At 40.4% G+C, this 17,103-nt stretch overlaps 2 protein-coding genes across 6 annotated transcripts; one reads left to right on the top strand and one right to left on the bottom strand.

Annotated features, from left to right (window-relative positions):
• Nucleotides 1-217: 217 nt before the first annotated feature.
• fxr1 (FMR1 autosomal homolog 1) lies at nucleotides 218-11,898 on the top strand. 5 transcript variants are annotated; one of them, XM_078168998.1, is made up of 18 exons: nucleotides 218-365; nucleotides 2,504-2,556; nucleotides 2,682-2,775; nucleotides 2,865-2,936; nucleotides 3,251-3,399; nucleotides 3,644-3,737; nucleotides 3,957-4,073; nucleotides 4,575-4,745; nucleotides 4,986-5,064; nucleotides 5,156-5,265; nucleotides 5,439-5,525; nucleotides 7,015-7,246; nucleotides 7,460-7,553; nucleotides 7,683-7,804; nucleotides 7,918-8,127; nucleotides 8,375-8,452; nucleotides 9,221-9,306; nucleotides 9,977-11,898. In XM_078168998.1, the coding sequence occupies exons 1-18, from the start codon at nucleotides 315-317 to the stop codon at nucleotides 10,139-10,141; spliced, it is 2,064 nt and encodes a 687-aa protein (XP_078025124.1). In that variant the 5' UTR covers nucleotides 218-314; the 3' UTR covers nucleotides 10,142-11,898. The 5 variants fall into 5 exon arrangements, with proteins under 5 accessions (XP_078025124.1, XP_033477824.1, XP_033477823.1 ...); XM_033621933.2 differs by having other exon boundaries at nucleotides 5,433-5,525; nucleotides 7,677-7,804; XM_033621932.2 differs by having other exon boundaries at nucleotides 5,430-5,525; nucleotides 7,677-7,804.
• Nucleotides 11,899-12,890: 992 nt separating this feature from the next.
• dnajc19 (DnaJ (Hsp40) homolog, subfamily C, member 19) lies at nucleotides 12,891-16,200 on the bottom strand. Its single transcript, XM_033621213.2, has 6 exons — nucleotides 16,061-16,200; nucleotides 15,601-15,652; nucleotides 14,649-14,722; nucleotides 14,406-14,485; nucleotides 13,225-13,295; nucleotides 12,891-13,100 (listed from the first exon to the last, which is right to left on the bottom strand). The coding sequence occupies exons 1-6, from the start codon at nucleotides 16,061-16,063 to the stop codon at nucleotides 13,030-13,032; spliced, it is 351 nt and encodes a 116-aa protein (XP_033477104.1). The 5' UTR covers nucleotides 16,064-16,200; the 3' UTR covers nucleotides 12,891-13,029.
• Between the last annotated feature and the right edge of the window lie 903 nt (nucleotides 16,201-17,103).

Genomic DNA, 17,103 nt, shown 5'->3' with positions numbered 1-17,103 from the left:
AAATTGTACTCATGTGCAGTACTTGAGTAAATGTAGGCTACCTAGTTACATATGATCACAGCCCCTACTACACTCTCTTAAAGGGCCACGACAACCAAAATACATCAGGGAGATATATATGTCAGACGAGGCTTTAGTTTGCTGAATTATCGGCGCAAGGAAACACATTAAAGCCTTTTTCAGTGAGTTATATTCGTACAACAGTGAACACTAAACATAGCACTGCCCTGGAGCAGCTACCTCTCCAGCCTTCAAGCGTCTCCCCTGATGCTTCAAGGAGCACCTGTCGTCCCAACATCCTTTGCGTGTCCAATATGGAAGAACTGGCGGTGGAGGTCCGTGGCTCCAACGGGGCTTATTACAAGGTAAATACCGCCTTATCAATTCAGCATGAAACAATTTAGCCACCTTACACGATACAGTATTTGAGCTGAAGTCTTACGGACCAGAGCAACTATATCCGACGTGCTCTGAAGCCCCTAGCTGCCTGCCATTAGCTTGTACTAGCAGTGCTAGCCAAAATTAGCTGGCTAAGCTATGGCATCGCTCGCTAGTCTTCGTCTACTGTCACTATTTAGCGACCTTTCACCCAGAGTGAAGGAAACAGTATGGCATGCCTTATTACTTGAATATATAACCGATAAATGCTTTTATTAAAAGTGCTTGGCGTCCGGTTGTAGCTTTTTGGAGCTTAAAGTTAGCTAACTTGCTAGTTCCCTAACTGTTGACGTCAAAAGATGAGGCTCAAGTATCGTTAAATTGTGGTTAGACGCTAAGCTGTGAAATATGTGCTGCCGATTGAAACCGTGTATGTTTTATTCGGTTATTAGAGTAGTTTGACTGTTATTAGTGCTGTTGGTTATGTATCATATTGAAGTATGTGATGTTTAGGAGGCATCGTGGCGAGTTAATGATAGTGTTTTCGAGCTCTCGTTAAACTGCATTTACTCAGCGGCTGTCTATTATTTGATACTTCATCACGCAGAAACTATTTTTTGTATGTGTGAGCCAGCTGTTCCTTGTCAATCCTGACCAGCTGGCATGCCAGGAGAGGGTCACTGATACCGTAGACTTAAAAGCTATTTCTAGACCTGCTGTCTGCAACAGTCCCGTCTCTTTTCCTTCGATCTCTTCTTCTATGTGTCTCCTTCTTTCCTTCTCTCGTCTCCTCTGCTACATGGACTCATTTCCTTCTTTCATTTTCCTTTCTGGCCTCACCTCAATTCCTCACATGACTCCTGTGCTACTATTTGATACTGTCCTCAGTGTGTTTTCACTGTGTACCCGACGACCCAGCCCTGGTTTCATGACTCATTTTGCCCAAATGCTTGCTGGTCAGCTGCCCAGGCTGAATCTTGAACTCTTAAATTTCATGGCTTTACAGTTCTATGTTTCTGGTTTAAAAATATAATGTAATTGACACTATAATCAAACAAGATGAGCAGGGGGTTTTAATTTCCCCTTTTTCCAGCTCCTGAATACCTAGGAAATACGCAGTTCTGTGTTTGTGTATGGTCAGTCAATAAGCTTTTTTACAGCTAGTCTTGAGGTATATTTATGATGTGCAAAAGACACTGGCACAAATGTATACATTCAACTAGAGATGCATCTAATGATGGTGTATTTTTGTACTAGTTTTTCAATTTCAAGATGATTTACTTGATTCTGTTTTAATTCTATAAAATACTATAATACGGCTGTTACAGTTGCTCAGATCATTCCAGCTGTATGACTCTGTTAGTCCAAGACCATCAAACATGGCAAATAATAATGATAAATCCTCATATATGAGAAGCTACAACTAGAGACTATTTGGCAAATTGTCTTGAAAAAATTAATTGAATACTAAAAAAGTGAGTCATCTCAGTCCTACTCACAATTTCATTTGCACTTGCATTGGAAATGCTGTTAATGTCACTTTGTGACAAATTATGGGCATTTAAAACCTTGTTTCAAATAAATAAAAAAAATACCACTTCCTCTTATTGGTCTCTAGTCATGACACATGGCACTTACAGTTTTATTTGCCCAGATTTTAAGCTGCTGAGACTCTTACTGACAACCAAAAGCATTTGAGTTGAATGCAGTTTTGTGTTTGATTCCCAAAAGCCTTGAAAAGTGACATGAAACTCCAGGAAAACATGTCTCTGTTTCTCTCAATAATCAGCAGAACTTGCTGGCGGAAGTTGTATTTGGGAACTTATGTCCGCCTGGGCCAAGACCACTATTGGTTATTAAGTCACAGTTATTGATTAACAAGTCAGATCATATGCTGCCAAATCTAGGTTTTAATGTGCACTTAACATTGCAGTATTCAATACTTAAATTAAAACTATGTAATACATGCCTCTTAATATTTTTATATCCATCACAATGGAAAGGTTGCTTGAAGAATGATAGTCAACTCTTTCTGTATCCTGCACAGTTATTGTAAATTAAATAGGTGGGCCTTATTTTAGTCAGTTGTCATGTTGTAATGTGCTTCCCCTTGTCTGCCCTGCAGGGCGTTGTCAAAGATATCCACGATGACTCTCTCACCATTGCCTTTGAGAACAAGTGAGTCTCCCTTTCTCCTGTATTCCAGCTTATATTGTTTTATAAAACATGTCAAGTTTTAATTTTTAAGACACATATAGGACACTATTAGCAAGGTAAGAAATGATCTTGAATCTTGTTTTCAGTTGGCAGCCAGAGCGCCAGGTGCCCTTCAGTGACGTCAGGTTGCCACCGCCTGCTGATGGCAAGAAAGAGATGGGAGAGGGGGATGAGGTGGAGGTGAGGAGGGCGTGCATATGTTCTTCTCTTTTTGTTTCATTGTTTACTTCCGTATCCCTCACCCTGTTTCGTTCTGAATCTCCTGTCAGATCCTCTCCAGAGCCAATGAACAGGAGCCTTGTGGTTGGTGGCTGGCTAAAGTCCGCATGATGAAGGGAACGGTGAGTACTGTTCCTTATCAAGTCAAGTGTCTACACTGTATGCTTAAAATTTGCATAAAAAAGATATCCAACAAAGTATACATTCATTAAAATTGACCAATATAGCGGCCATAAATATATATTAACTTATAACTAGTAGAGTGCTGAGTAAAGAATGCTAATGTGGCTAAAATACTGCTTTTGTGGTCCTGAAAATCAGTTCACAATGATTGCGAGTCATCATATTCAGTATTACTATAAGTTAATCAACTGAACTCAGTAACGTTGGTGTTTGTAAATTTTATTTTACACACTGACCCTGTCTGTCTTTTCAGTTCTATGTGATAGAGTACGCAGCCTGCGACGCTACCTACAATGAGATAGTGACCTTTGAGCGTCTGCGGCCAGTCAACCCCAACAAGGCCATCACCAAGAACACCTTTCACAAGTGCACTGTCCCTGTTCCTCAGGATCTACAAGAAGCGTATGTACAGCAGTTTTACACTTAAATAGTAGGGAGGGGCAAATCTTAAAATTAATTCAGTGCCTGTTATCTTTATAATTAATGATTGTTGAAGATTAAAGATTGTTTATTTTATTTGTTATATGGTCTGTACTTTGCATTTCTCTCCCAGTCCCCTGTCAGCTGTATGCCAGATGTAGGGGTTAACCATTTGTTTTCATCAGGGTTTGGGAAGTTTAAAGTAATACTTTTTTTTATATTACAGGTGCCAGAATGAGAACGCCCATAAGGACTTTAAGAAAGCTGTTGGAGCCTGTCGCATCTCATACTGCCCTGAGACCAGCCAGCTACTGATTGTGGTAAGTGCCTTGCTGTACTCCTGTGGTGACATTTGGATATTTATTATAGCATCTACACCACTACATGATATGTCGCAACTTTGTCCTGCCCATGTTTGTACAGGGGATGAGTCACCTATTCCTTTCTTTCTAGTCGTCATCAAGAAGGGAGCAGGTCAATGTATGTTATAATGCTTTCTTTTATTTCCTGTGTGTATGTGTGTGTTTGTATCTGTGTAGTCCACCAATGAGGCGACAGTGAAGCGTGTGTCTTTGCTGAGTGACATGCACCTGCGCAGCATCAGGACCAAGCTGCTGTTAATGTCACGAAACCACGAGGCCACAAAACACCTGGAGGTCAGTTGGTAAAAAGAACACTGTGGCTCAGTCACTGTGGTGAGCTGAAGGTCATGAAGGCAGCTTAGTACGCATTAAGGGAATAATTGGTAACCTTAACATGATCATTTGAAAGGTAGTTGGTCAACATGGCAACAGGAGGGGCAGTTAGTAACCATATGATCATACCATATGAAGTTAAACTTTTTTAGGGCCACTTATGGTTTCACTCAAAACTAGGCTGTGGAAATCAAATGTTTTGGAGTACTGGTGACATTTAAATATTATTTAAATTAATGTTTTCCCAAAAATACTCTCTGCAGGTATGTGGTTTAATGCATAGACTTCAAATAAAAGGGAACTGTTAGTAAAGAGCATTCTGATTGGCTAAATTGGCTTTGTTGTGGATAGGAAACAAACTTTTGTTTTGTCTGTTTTGGCTAGACTTGATTAAAAGCAAAAGATTCACTTATTAAAAGATGAACTAGAAACAAATTAAACGTTACTCGTGTGTGTGTGCAGAGCTCCAGGCAGCTGGTGTCGTCCTTCCAGGAGGAGTTCACAGTGAGAACGGATCTGATGGGCCTGGCCATCGGCAGCCATGGCAGCAACATCCAGCAAGCACGAAAAGTTCCAGGTGTCTCTGCCATCGACCTGGATGAGGAGACTGGCACTTTCAGGATTTATGGAGAGGTAGGGTGCTGTGTGCCTGGGTGTTGGTGGAGACATGAGTGTTTCAATGTTAAAAAAGGACCAAATGAATACAAGGCCTTACAACAGTAAACGTTGAGAGTAACAGTGTGGACATATTTGAACATGTGTTTAAACCGAAACAAGTATGTAGGACGTAGAACAAACAGTTGCTTACTGTTGACTGTGCATTTGTGTTAGTTGAATGTATACCAGATAAAGTGACCCTGAGTTGTCTTTCAGACAGCGGAGGCAGTGAAGAAGGCGAGGAACTACCTGGAGTTTGTGGAGGATTCTGTTCAGGTGCCCAGAAACCTTGTTGGTACGTAGGCACACCCATTTACTGCATGAGCCTGAAAGTACCCCAAACTCATCTGATGTTCATTACAATATCTGTGTCTCTCTGTTCCCAGGAAAAGTGATTGGTAAGAACGGTAAGGTCATCCAGGAGATTGTGGACAAGTCAGGTGTGGTGAGGGTCAGGATAGAAGGAGACAATGACAACAAGCAGCCCCGACAGGAAGTAAGCCTGCTACTGCCACGTCTTTACTGCCACTGATAAAGCTAGCTCATAGAACATTGATAAGGTTCACCAGTTTTGTTTTTTCTAGACAAATAATGTAGACACTTATCATTTGCTTAAGTCAGTCCCATACTAACATGTGCGCTGTGTTTTTTCCTGTTTTGTTGACACAGGGAATGGTCCCATTCACCTTTGTTGGTACTAAGGAAAGTATTGGCAACGTTCAGGTCTTGCTGGAGTACCACATCTCTTACCTCAATGTAAGGATACTTAAAGATCTTTATATATATATATGTGTGTGTATGTGTGTGTGCTGAATATGGAAAGGGCTTGTTTTGATGGAAGTTTGTGTATGTTTTTGCCAATTTGTTCTTTGCTTTCACTCAATGCCACAGCTTCAATTTACAGCCATTTCAGGCTGCCTCTTAATGCATCTCCTGGCCAACCAGTGTTTCATTCAGTTGGCAGCATGAGGTGGCACCATGGACACATGTTGGAATCATTTTCATTCATAAGGTCTAACTGGCACTTATTTGGCCACCAGCATGTCTATAGTGATAAGTGATAATATAGTCATAAGCTTTGCTATAGGCTTAACAGTAACACTGATTTCAGTTTGTACTCACATAAAGCCATACCTGATAGGGAAGTATGTAAAACTAAATGGTAATTATAAATTATTTAACATGAATCATGCAAAAATGTAAAAATACTTAGTATATGTTTTTATGCAGTAAATGAAAAGAATTAGCAAGGTTCACCACACAGTAGTATTTGAGTGTAAAGACTGCCTCTGCTAACATCATAATGATGTGGCACATTTTTATGAATTAAAATATTTGTGAAACTTTGTGAAATAGGAGCAGAAGCTACACATTTTATGGGTGACTACTTATTTTTCTGGGCTAGTCTAGTCACTAAATTAAACCGCATGAAAAGCATCAGGATCTGTCAGACGCAGCTCATGAGATGACATAGATTGATTGGTCACATTGTAGGTTTTTGGTAAATGAATCAAACTAGTCTTTGTACATTTATTCCATTCTGAGGCTAACAGCTCGATCAGTCACAGCTAGATGGTAATGTGTGAGGACAGAAACCCACCACACAGGCAGCGGGGTTGAAGGAGATGAAGGCAGTTTGAAGTTTGATAATAACCAGCTGGACATTTACTTGAGGTTGGACAGCTGGACACACAGTTTATTACCACCTCTGGGAATACCTGATAATTATAATTTTGATATTTTCAGTTTACAGTTATTGTGAATGCCATACAGATTTATGATAAATCTTTATAGCTAATCACTTTGCTGTTCTGCGGTGTGAATTTCACTGTGTACGTCTTGCACTTTGTGCATGTGTATTTGTGTGTCCTGTTTTGTGCATGTTTTGTGCTGTGTTGGTGCTTTGTGTGTGTTTGTTTTGCATGGTGTGTGTGTGTGTGTGTGTAGGACATGGTGGAGCTTCTTGTGGAGGGCCGGCAGCTAGAGGAAGAGCTGAGGCAGATTTTGGATTTTACACAGGGAAGCAGCCTAGCAACATTCAGAACATGCAACAAAAGGCACACTGGATGTGGTGGAGATGTGTGTATGATGACTGTGCATGTATATCAGGCGATAACACTTTTTAAGAAAAAAAAAAAAGAATCACAAAGAAAAAATGCAATCACAAATGTTTTCAGTTTCTTGCTTTTCCTTTTGTCTCATTTTCTTTTTTTCTTAACATTTTCCATTTCTTTTTCCCCTCAAGGAGGTCGAGCAGCTTCGTCTGGAGAGGATGCAGATTGATGAACAGTTACGTCAGATCACCCAGGGTCACCGCCCAGGGGACAGAGGAGACAGAGGCGACAGAGGCGAAAGAGGAGGAGGAGGGTATAACGCAGATGGCAGTGCCAATGCTTCCTCGTCCTCTTTACATGGCAGTCGCTCCTACAATGGTCGAGGGCGTGGGCGGAGAGGCCATGGCTACAGCGCTGGATATGGTAGGAACCTTTCAGAAATCATATAGTCAACAAAGATAATCAACTTATTTCCTGCCAGATAGTGGTGTATTAAAATTTGTAAACTAATGGAACATTTGTGCAAGATGTTAGAAACAAAATAGTGCTGGAGTTGAAATATCTGGACAAAAAGAAACATTTTCACTTACCTTTCTGTGTTGCTGCCTCTCTGTTGTGTTTGCCTGATTCTTCTAGGCACCAACTCAGAGCAGTCCAACGCCTCTGAGACTGATTCAGAGCGCAGAGATGAGCTCAGTGACTGGTCTCTTGCTGGAGAGGACCAGGACAGGTGAGGCTATTTGTAAATTTAATAAAGACACACACAAGTCTGAAGCTTTTTCTAGTGTAAGCTGTGTTATTGCTTCAGACATGCACATGTTATTTATTGATTGACTGACTACTGAACTTGCAGGGAGAGGGAGAGGGAGAGAGGCTCCCGACCACAAAGAGATGGTCGCAGGAGGCCTGGACCCGGCAGAGGCCGAGGGGGGCCTGGAGGACGGGGAAGAGGAGGAAGAGGAGGATACAGCAACAGCTCTGGTAAAAACCCCTCATAGAGCATATGAGAGTGGGACACACACACAATAAAAAGTTTTGTCATTCAGTAGTTAGACTCAAGGTCTAAGTTATTTTCTGTAAATCTGACTCTGCAGCAGGGCATCAGTACCATGAGGATAACAATGCCTACGGTGTTGCAGAGACAAACACTGAGACTGACCAGACAGCTGATACAGATGCTAGCGAGTCAAACATGCCTGCAAATCGCCGCAGAAGATCGCGGCGGCGTAGAACAGATGAGGACACCACACTGATGGATGGCATGAGCGAGTCAGACAACGCCTCAATGAGTGAAAATGGAATCGGTAAGGAGGTCGCTTTATTTGGAAAGATTATCTGACAAGACTTCTTCAAACAGTGCATACATGTAAAACAGTGTTGTCAGGGTACATTCATTTTTGAGTCTCTTAGTAAGAAAGTCTGTCATACATTTCTTAGTGTTAACAGTGCTTTTTTTTAGCTGTCTGAGCTGTGCAGCTCAAAGACAGGTCTCTGGTTGAAAGGCAATTTAAGCCCCAAATCCCTCTCTTTGTGATGACCTAACACCCTTAGATGACTCAGAGGCTAAACCTCAGCGTCGTAACCGTAGTCGCCGTCGCCGTGCCCGCCTGCCTGAGGAGAGGCAGCCAGGTAACCATAGCAACTGCGAGTATCCCCTTCCCCATACAGTGATCCTAATGCTTTGACTAAAAGGTTGCGCACAAGGCCTGGTTTTGTTTTATGTGTGACACCAACAGCATACTAAACCAAAAAGGTGTTAAAATTGTTCAGGCCTCTTTGATGACGTGGTAACTGAGTGTTGCTTTTGCTAAATTATTGGAAATGGTTGGCTGACTCACCGTCCACACCGGTTTGCTGTGCAGGTTGAATGCGTCTTCTTTTACTACTTTCTTTACCTGTTCACTAACAGTCAGGCAACAGCTTGTTTGTTTACATGTTGTAAAACTGTTAACAGCAGTCCTGTTTTTTTTTTTGTTTTTTTTGTATGTGTCATAGTAGGCCTGACCTCCAACTTCCTTTTCTGTGATGTTGTGTATATGTGGCCTCAAGTTAAATCTACGAGAAGTAGTGCTGTTTGGAGAGTCTGAAAGTGCTGGAAATCTCCTTTCAGACTGCCTGACAGGATCTACTGTAACATTCTAAAAACCGTCAAACGTGCTTGCTTTCCACAGCAATTGACCAACAATGGGGCAAATGTGAAAAATGATTTTCTCCACATTCCTCATTTGCAACTTCTGCTACTGTCCATGTTTACTACTAAACTACAGTGTGTGTGTGAATAGGCTCTAAAGGTCTGGGGTAGATTCGCTTTGCTTTACAGCACTGAGAGAGCATTTTGGCCTCTGAGAACAATATCATGACCAGTGGGTTCTTTTCTCTGTTGTCTTGTCTGTATAGTGACAGTGGCTGACTACATATCCCGGGCTGAATCTCAGAGCAGACAGATGACCACAAACAAGGAAACCAAGAAGAGCAAGGATGTGGTTAGTACCTACATCATGTGTTAGTAGAGGTGCATTCAAGTGCTCCATGGATGGTCCCATTGTCCAATAGAGAGGCAATCTTTCATCTTTGGTGGGTTCATGAGCTTTAAGTCGTAATGTGGAAGCATCTGGGTGATAGGCTGGCTGAGACTAATGTCTCAGTGGGAATTCATTTTGCTATCAAAGTAAGCTGAAACAGTTTGAAGCTTTATATGAATGATTTTGTCCCAGACTTTGCTGCAACACTACATTCCCTAAAACCACTAAAATATTGCTTTACCTCACTTATTGTGAGGTTTAATGCCATTAAAAAAAGTTCTAACTATACTTGAATTAACAAAAAAGTTATACTCCATCAACCCCACATTTACTTTCGTCCACCATGTTTCTGCATAATTGGACATCGACTCAGCAAATCGTGTACCGAAATGTTCGCTGACTCCAAGTTGTGGTTCCGATTTGACGGGGGCATTCATGTACATTTTTTTCATTAGGGAATAATTTTTTGATTATTCCGACATCACATGAATGCAGCAGAAATTATTGACAGAATCACAGTTAACCTTTTATGAAGTCGCTTAATGAAATGATTTCTTCTTGGCTGCGTCATTGTGAATTTGTTTGAATGCATCAGAAGTGCATAATTTGTCCGTCCCACATTTCTGTCCAGGGTCAGGTGGATGCCATTGCAGAGGACGGCCCACCGTCTGCCCCGGCAACCACCAATGGTTCCAACGCTGCCGCCAGCGAGGGCAGCGATGCCACCGGAGCTCCCGCCAAAGTCTCCTACCAGGGGGACTCGAACCTGCAACCTGTTGTTAATGGACTCTCCTAGTCAGACCTGAGCAAAGGAAATGGTTTCAAATATTTGAAATGATTTGGCTGCACCTAATTTAATCTCCCTGTCTCTGGCGCAGCCTTTAAAATGAAACACAAGCACTGTTATTTTTTACTTTGCAAGTATTTGAAACCTGTTCCACTGCGCAAGGTTTCTGAGGTCTGAACCTCAACCTCCCCTTTACACACACATTCTGTCCAACTATTCATTTTACTACAGGTTTTTTTACAATAGTTCTTCCTGTATGAGCTTGCCAAAGATAGTCAAACACACACAAACTTACAGACATCTACGTAACTGTACATTTCAGTCCGCTCTTCATTGAGAGCTCAGGGAGAGGTCGGACTGAATGCAGTATTTATAAAATGCAGACAGGGATTCCACTCAAACCCATACTATGGTATCAATGCAGCAGTTGTTTTTTTTATCAGTACAAATAATATCAAAGCAGGATTTTAGAACAGAAACATGTCCGCCTTTTACCAGGTGGGCTCAGAAAGATGCTTCCACAACATTTTTCAGGATGTTTTGTGCATCTGTAGTTTGTAAATTAAATATTCTGCATGAGCAGTACCACAGTGCAGATAGGTTTGTTGGAAACCCAAGTATGTTTGACATACACGTGATCATCTGTTGTGCCTTGAGAGTAGATTCAACATGTTGTTGCCTGGCTCTGCACACCATCTGAAATCTTTTCACTTGTTTCCGTGTTACTCTGTCACCCTTGCCTGCCACAGTTGAACCACAAGCTGTCTCCTTGTGCTATATATTCCCTTATGGCACTGTAGGCGGGTGGAGGCAAACACTGAAAGTCCCTGAAAGGATTTCAGAGGCATATCTTTTTAAAATCAGGTGTGTCTATTCTTAATGTTTGTGGGGAAAAAAGAGTCCAGTTATCCTTTATATATATATCTGTTGAGGAGTTTGACATTAGCTGCTTTCTGTTTTTCAATATGCAACCACTTTGGTCATACAAGAAATGTTATTACAGCGTTGTCTGGGAAAGAAACAAACAATAGAGGAGTTGTTTTCTTTGCACTGAAACATAGCCTTTTTTCTGTTAAAAAGTTGATTGTAGTTGAGTCTGGAAACTGGCCTGTTTACTGTTAAGTGCTGGACAGAGATGTAGCCATCAGTGCTGGGTTTCCTGGAAACATCTCATTGCTAAACATCGGGCACTTCCATCAGATATATGACAAGCAGGGATAATGAGTGCTGTTTCCTCCCAGAAATCCAGCTAAATCAGAAGAGACTCGAAGCCGGTTTGCAGTATCTTGGAGATTGATATCCCCTTGTAAATGCTCTCTATAGCAAAAGTCTTGTTTTGAGTACCCTGGTGTTGGAGATGTTTCTGGAAAACCAAGCCCAGGTGACGATGATGTCATTTTCATGGTTCTTCCACAGACTGGCTGGCTGGAAACTGGTCATGACTGTTCCTCTGAGGAAGGAGATTTATTTGGTTTATTTATTTAAAAAATGTACAGTATTTAAACAAAAAAAGGGGCAAAACAAGAGAAGCTCTTCTTTTTCTCGACACTAAAACATGAGTTACTTAGAGTTTCCTTTTGAGACAAATGACAATTTGGACTACTGAGAGTTGTGACATCCCAAGTGTTTTTGTTGGGGCAACTACAGTATGTTTTTTTTTTCTTTCTTTTTTTTTTTTTTAAGGATCATTCTGGTTGGTTGATGTGCAATATGTTTTGTATGCAGTTAGTTCTTAAATAAACTTGATCTTCCATGTAGATCTCAAACCCACTTGTCTGGCTCTCTTATGGAATGTAAAACAACATAAGTTGTGGCTGCACAATATGCCAAAAAACCCCCAACATATCGCATTCATATTGCATTTGTCACTGGGGAAAAATATGTATGTGATATTTGCTGGGGTCTGTACAAAACATGCATATTCCCTTATGCCTGGATTATGATTTGTAGGTCAAGGCATCTATGTAGCACCACAATGCTTCATTTATAATGCTACGTTGCGACACATTTTACCTTCATCAAGCTAAAAATTAAGAAATTGAAGGATGGTGTCACCTAAGTGTAAATGTCACAAGCCTCCACATGGCTTATGTTAGGTCATTAATCTCCAATGATCACTTCCTGAAGGTTTTTACAACTTTAAACCCATTTTTGGTACTCATTATGGTAAGCATTTTTTCTTTAATAACCATTAAATGTAAATACATTAGGTAATTACCTCTCCTTATAGTTTAATTGATAGTGGCATGTCATGTCTAACCACAAGGGACTCATAGGCAAATAACGCATGCATGCAATCCAGCACAATTTTATCTTAGATATCAGCCCGACTCTTAACTGTTGGCTCTTTTACACGGTGTCAGAGCTATATTAAGTCACTGCGAGTGCAAATGGAACGTCCAACTGCTGCTACTTCACTGCCAGAGAATTGTTTACCTCTCTAGTATATGTGATGTGTGTGTAACCCACCCTAAATTAAACCTCTTACAATGGTACTGATATACACTGGGCTTTGTGGGATAACTTTTTGTGTGACGTTCCTCCTGTCCATACATCAGCAGTCTGAGTTCAATCAGGTGGGTTTTCGTTGACAATTCAAAGTTAACAAAAACACTTTGAATGTATATATGAGGATAAGTGTATGGTTTAAATGTGAATCAATTGTTAAAAGTTCCTGTCTTGTGGAAAATCACCACAGAGAAACACTCCCTGGAAAGTACACGTCTAAAACACAACACAATAACGAGGGAAGCTTCCATTAACAATTTGTACAGCATGATTTTATTTGAGAACAATCAGTTAGAAAAGTCTAGTAATCGCCCGAGTCAAGTCAAGTGCAACAGCAGAGATCAGAGCAGTGTGGAATCACATTTATTTCATCGCCTGCATCATCACTTCTATTTCTTTGTCTGGCCTTCCAGGAAATCCTTTGCCTCGTTTATCTTCGCTGCTAGGTAGGGAGATCCACCTGTCACACACACACACACACACACACACACACACACACACAGTGTCCATGGTAACATTTCAGGATTTTTTGCTATGGGAACCAATGTCTGTAGGAGCACTACAGTATCTATAGCACCACATACCTCTATCTGGATGGTTGAGGATCATCAGTTTTCTATGTGCCTCTCTGATCTTAGTCCTGTTGGCTGTGGGACTGAAAGACAGAACGATACAACAGCAGTCAGTTATTATCGTAATAATCAGTGTGAATAGTAGTGATTAGCAAATTGACAGGAAGTACAAAGACAGATGACAGAAACACAGGTGAACATACAGCACAGACCTAATTCTTTAATTTTGGTGTGAGCTTGGATGTACAGTAACATGCAACTGGTGGACTTCAAGGGTAACTTTGGTTTTTTTCAACCAGGACCATATTTCCATTATTTTTTGTGGCTAAGTGCCTAATGGGAACTACAGTTTTTTAAAATGGTCCAGTACTGAGTGAGAGGGCTGCAGCAAGCAGTGGCCAAACAAGCTAACTATTTATGTTAACTTCCGTCCGCCAGCAATGCTTGTTTTTTGCCGCTGACCGGCTCAAATTATTATTCTAAGGGTCTGACAACATTATGGAAAGGATCCCTGCAGAGACAGACCTTTTTCTTTAACCTTTAACCTTTTTCTTTAACCAGAAACAGCCACAACGTCGCCATCGCCAAACCCACCAGACTCCATTTAAAGAAACAATAATTTTAGTATGTATAAAGCCAGCATAGTTTCACATCTAACTGGGTGAATTAAGGGTTTAATTCAAACAAACCAGAGTCAGTAATTGCTGGAACAGTGACGAGACAAACCCAAGACAGTTTTTGTGAATTTTATTTTGTTTCTGCTGTCTTTAAATGAAGTAGGCTTTAAGATGATGAAATTAGCGTTTATGTAAATGGAGTCTGGTGGGTTTAGTGATAGCGATTTTAGAGCCATTTCTGATTGATCAAAAAGGATTTTACTCTTTAACAAAAAGATCTATCTCTGTAGGGATTCTTTTCATAATTTTGTCTGACACATAAAATAATAATCTGAGCCAATCAGTCACAAAGAAGCACTTCTAGTGGATGTAAGTTGAGACGCTCAAATAGCCTCAGTGGTATCATTGTACCCCGTTTTGTTGCTCAATGCTGGACCAGTTTCAAAAATAGTTGTTCCCATTAGCTGCTGACTTATGCCTAAAACATGGGAACACAGTGTCCTGGTTAAAAAAATACCAAAGTTATCCTTTAACTGAGGTCCAGTGCTGGGTGACAGACAGAGTGTGTCCACATACCTGACACCTAAAACCAGGGCAGCTTCTCTCTTGGTCATCTTTGGCTCAAATCCACCTCTATAGTACCCTCCTCCAAAAGCCTGCAGCAACATGTAAAGTTAAAAGTTCACCATGATTGGTCTGCAAAGTGATCCTTGCAAGCAAAATCACTTAATAAAAATAAAGTGAGACATCATGAGGTATCCAGCACATATCGTACTTCCATTTGGAGATATACTTAATATATGCGTGTTTCCTTCTTACTGTCTTGGGGAAGCTCTGAAGGGCCTGTTTCATCTGAGGCTCCATCTGCTTCATGGCCTGCATGGCATATCGACCTGGGAGACAAAGAAGAGGGAAAGCACGCATCCAGCATATTTATATTGTGTATATTTATATATAAGTAAAGTTGTGGAAATGTCTGTACTACTTTTAGAAATTTTAACACTGATACTACTGATACTGTACTCTCAGTAGTGAGGTTGGGAGATATGTTTAAAATCAATTCTATTTTTCTCCATATCAGTATCATTATATCCTAAAACGTTACGTTAACGTTATAGTACTTTTTAATAGTATCTTTGCATCTTTACTGCAAATTTTCAGGTCTATATTTAAGGTCTTTAGTGTTGCAGTACTTTGGCTTGTTTCATTCCTCTTAAGTTTAATGGTACGTTTAATGTATGCAGCAAAAACCAATGAAAATTTCTTGTAAGTGAAATCCTACTTAGCATTAAATCCTTTTCTGATTCTGATGCTATGGCTACTAATGTATACAAAAATCACACATATAAAGTAGTCAAATTGATGTTCAATGTAATGAACCATATTCCAACCACTTATTACTCATTACATCAAAGAAACTCTTAAAGCATATGAAACAAAACTAATTTTCTTAGTTTAGAATTACAGTTCACTTTAATTTAATTCATTTAGTAATTAATTTGACCTTTTTTATATGTTTTCTCTTTACTCTTTTGTTTCCTTTATTATGTTGTATATTTCATCGCTCTGTAAAGCACTTTGAATTGCCCTTGTGTATGAAATGTGCTGTACAAAGAAAGCTGCCTTGCCTTGCCCTAATTTCAGCATATGAAATGCTGCAGCAGGTACTGCATTGTTAAGAAAATCTGTGTTCCTGAAGGTGAGTTATCTGATAAACTGCTGGACTTTGTGTCAAGGTGCTCGGTCCTAAACTACAAACTAAGTTACTCACCTGCAAATCCAGCTGCTGCCAAAGCCAGTCCCACTGCCACCATGGAACTGGCCTGTATATAGAGACAGACACAGACAGAGAGAGACATCAGATTAACATTGTGAGGACACACAGCGTCGCCAGCATCTACTAACAAGCTGTCCTCCTGTGGCTGCAATGTAAACAAATGCCACATAACCAAGCGGTGGCTTCGTGTGAAGCCTAATTAGCGTTAGCTACGTTAATTTCAAACCACTGCCAATGATGTCTTGCCATGCTAATGTTGGTTCACTGGCTAATCAAAACGGTGAATCAAATATTAGCTGGGTTTGGCACGTCGTGTTGGGTCATGCACATTTGGGTAAAGCTAATGTTAGCTTAGCCGTTTATAATTTACGTTTTAAAACTTTAAGGCAGGCTGTTAATTGTGCAGCCTTTTACATACTGTTGTTCCAGTTAGTAAATAACATGCCCGACCTACCATGTCTGTGCGTTACGTTCCGTTTCTGCTGTAGATTAGGATCATAACTTTTGACCTCTCATGTTTTCGTCGCTCGGACATGCATGTGTTTGTACCGGAAATGGAGGGCAATTGTCGTAAAGCGTTGACATCCGCTGTTCCCTCACTGTGCGTACTCCCCCGGTCAAACTGTCTAATTGTTAGACATGACAACCCCGCCTACAAGACTATTAAGACTCCTCACCTGCTGTCTCACGGCTAAATGCTCCTCCGCGTGCATGAAAGTGGAAGTTAGACGTTAATGTCAACTTATTGTCGGTAATTAAAACGGTTTTTAATTCTTTTATTTCAGTGTGTTTGCCCAGAAACATAGCTTAGCTGTTAACTACACCAGTTAAAAGCTAGAAGTTTCCATGTGGCCAAGCTAAATGCTACTATTAGCACACTTAATGTTATTTAAGGTAATGTTTAAGGTAATTTCCACTTGTGCAATTTAACTGTAAATATGTTTAAATACTACTTTGCATTTGCTAAAATGAATATTTATGGTGGCTATTTAGCATTAACTTACTGCACTGCTAATGCTACAACCACTCTCACATTAGCTTGAAATGCAGTTTTGTTGGTTAGAAAGCTAATGAGAGCATTTAAACTGTACTGCAGGCAGCTCAAGAGTACTGGAGTGAGTAGGAAACTGTAGCAAGGGCATTTGCTATGTAAATTCCATTAAACAGTGTTTAAATAACATTAAATATTACAGGATATATAATTGCTGAAATTTTGTGTAGCATGTTTAAAGGACTAACCTAAAGGGACACTACACCCATTTTCGATACATGTTATTCCTATGGTCCAAGAAAACCCCAAAAATATTTGTAAACATGGATAGTTCTCTCCCAAATCCAGAAACTAGAGCCCTAAAACTCAAATGTGTGATGTCATAGAGTAAAAAGTCTGGAGCTGTTCCATAGACACTTTGGGAAGATGCTTTATATGACACTAACACCATGTCCTAACTGGATGCAACCCAAGCGAGCATCAATGACTAAATTAATTTACGCATA

This window comes from Epinephelus lanceolatus, chromosome 6 (genome assembly GCF_041903045.1).
Source record: "Epinephelus lanceolatus isolate andai-2023 chromosome 6, ASM4190304v1, whole genome shotgun sequence".
Classification (NCBI taxonomy): Eukaryota; Metazoa; Chordata; class Actinopteri; order Perciformes; family Serranidae; genus Epinephelus; species Epinephelus lanceolatus.
The sequence above is the reverse complement of the archived record's forward strand: the minus strand, read 5'-3'. Positions and strand labels throughout refer to the sequence as shown.

What these genes read in the sequence shown, in the direction of transcription:
- fxr1 (XM_033621932.2), top strand. Translation starts at nt 315, where the DNA reads ATGGAAGAACTGGCGGTGGAGGTCCGTGGCTCCAACGGGGCTTATTAC. An exon ending in AGGCCACAAAACACCTGGAG is followed by an intron (nt 4,074 to 4,574) that starts GTCAGTTGGTAA and finishes GTGTGTGTGCAG; the next exon opens with AGCTCCAGGCAGCTGGTGTC. An exon ending in GCTGGAGAGGACCAGGACAG is followed by an intron (nt 7,554 to 7,676) that starts GTGAGGCTATTT and finishes CTGAACTTGCAG; the next exon opens with GGAGAGGGAGAGGGAGAGAG.
- dnajc19 (XM_033621213.2), bottom strand. An exon ending in TTCAGAGCTTCCCCAAGACA is followed by an intron (nt 14,486 to 14,648) that starts GTAAGAAGGAAA and finishes ATGTTGCTGCAG; the next exon opens with GCTTTTGGAGGAGGGTACTA. An exon ending in CCTCAACCATCCAGATAGAG is followed by an intron (nt 13,101 to 13,224) that starts GTATGTGGTGCT and finishes TGTGTGTGACAG; the next exon opens with GTGGATCTCCCTACCTAGCA.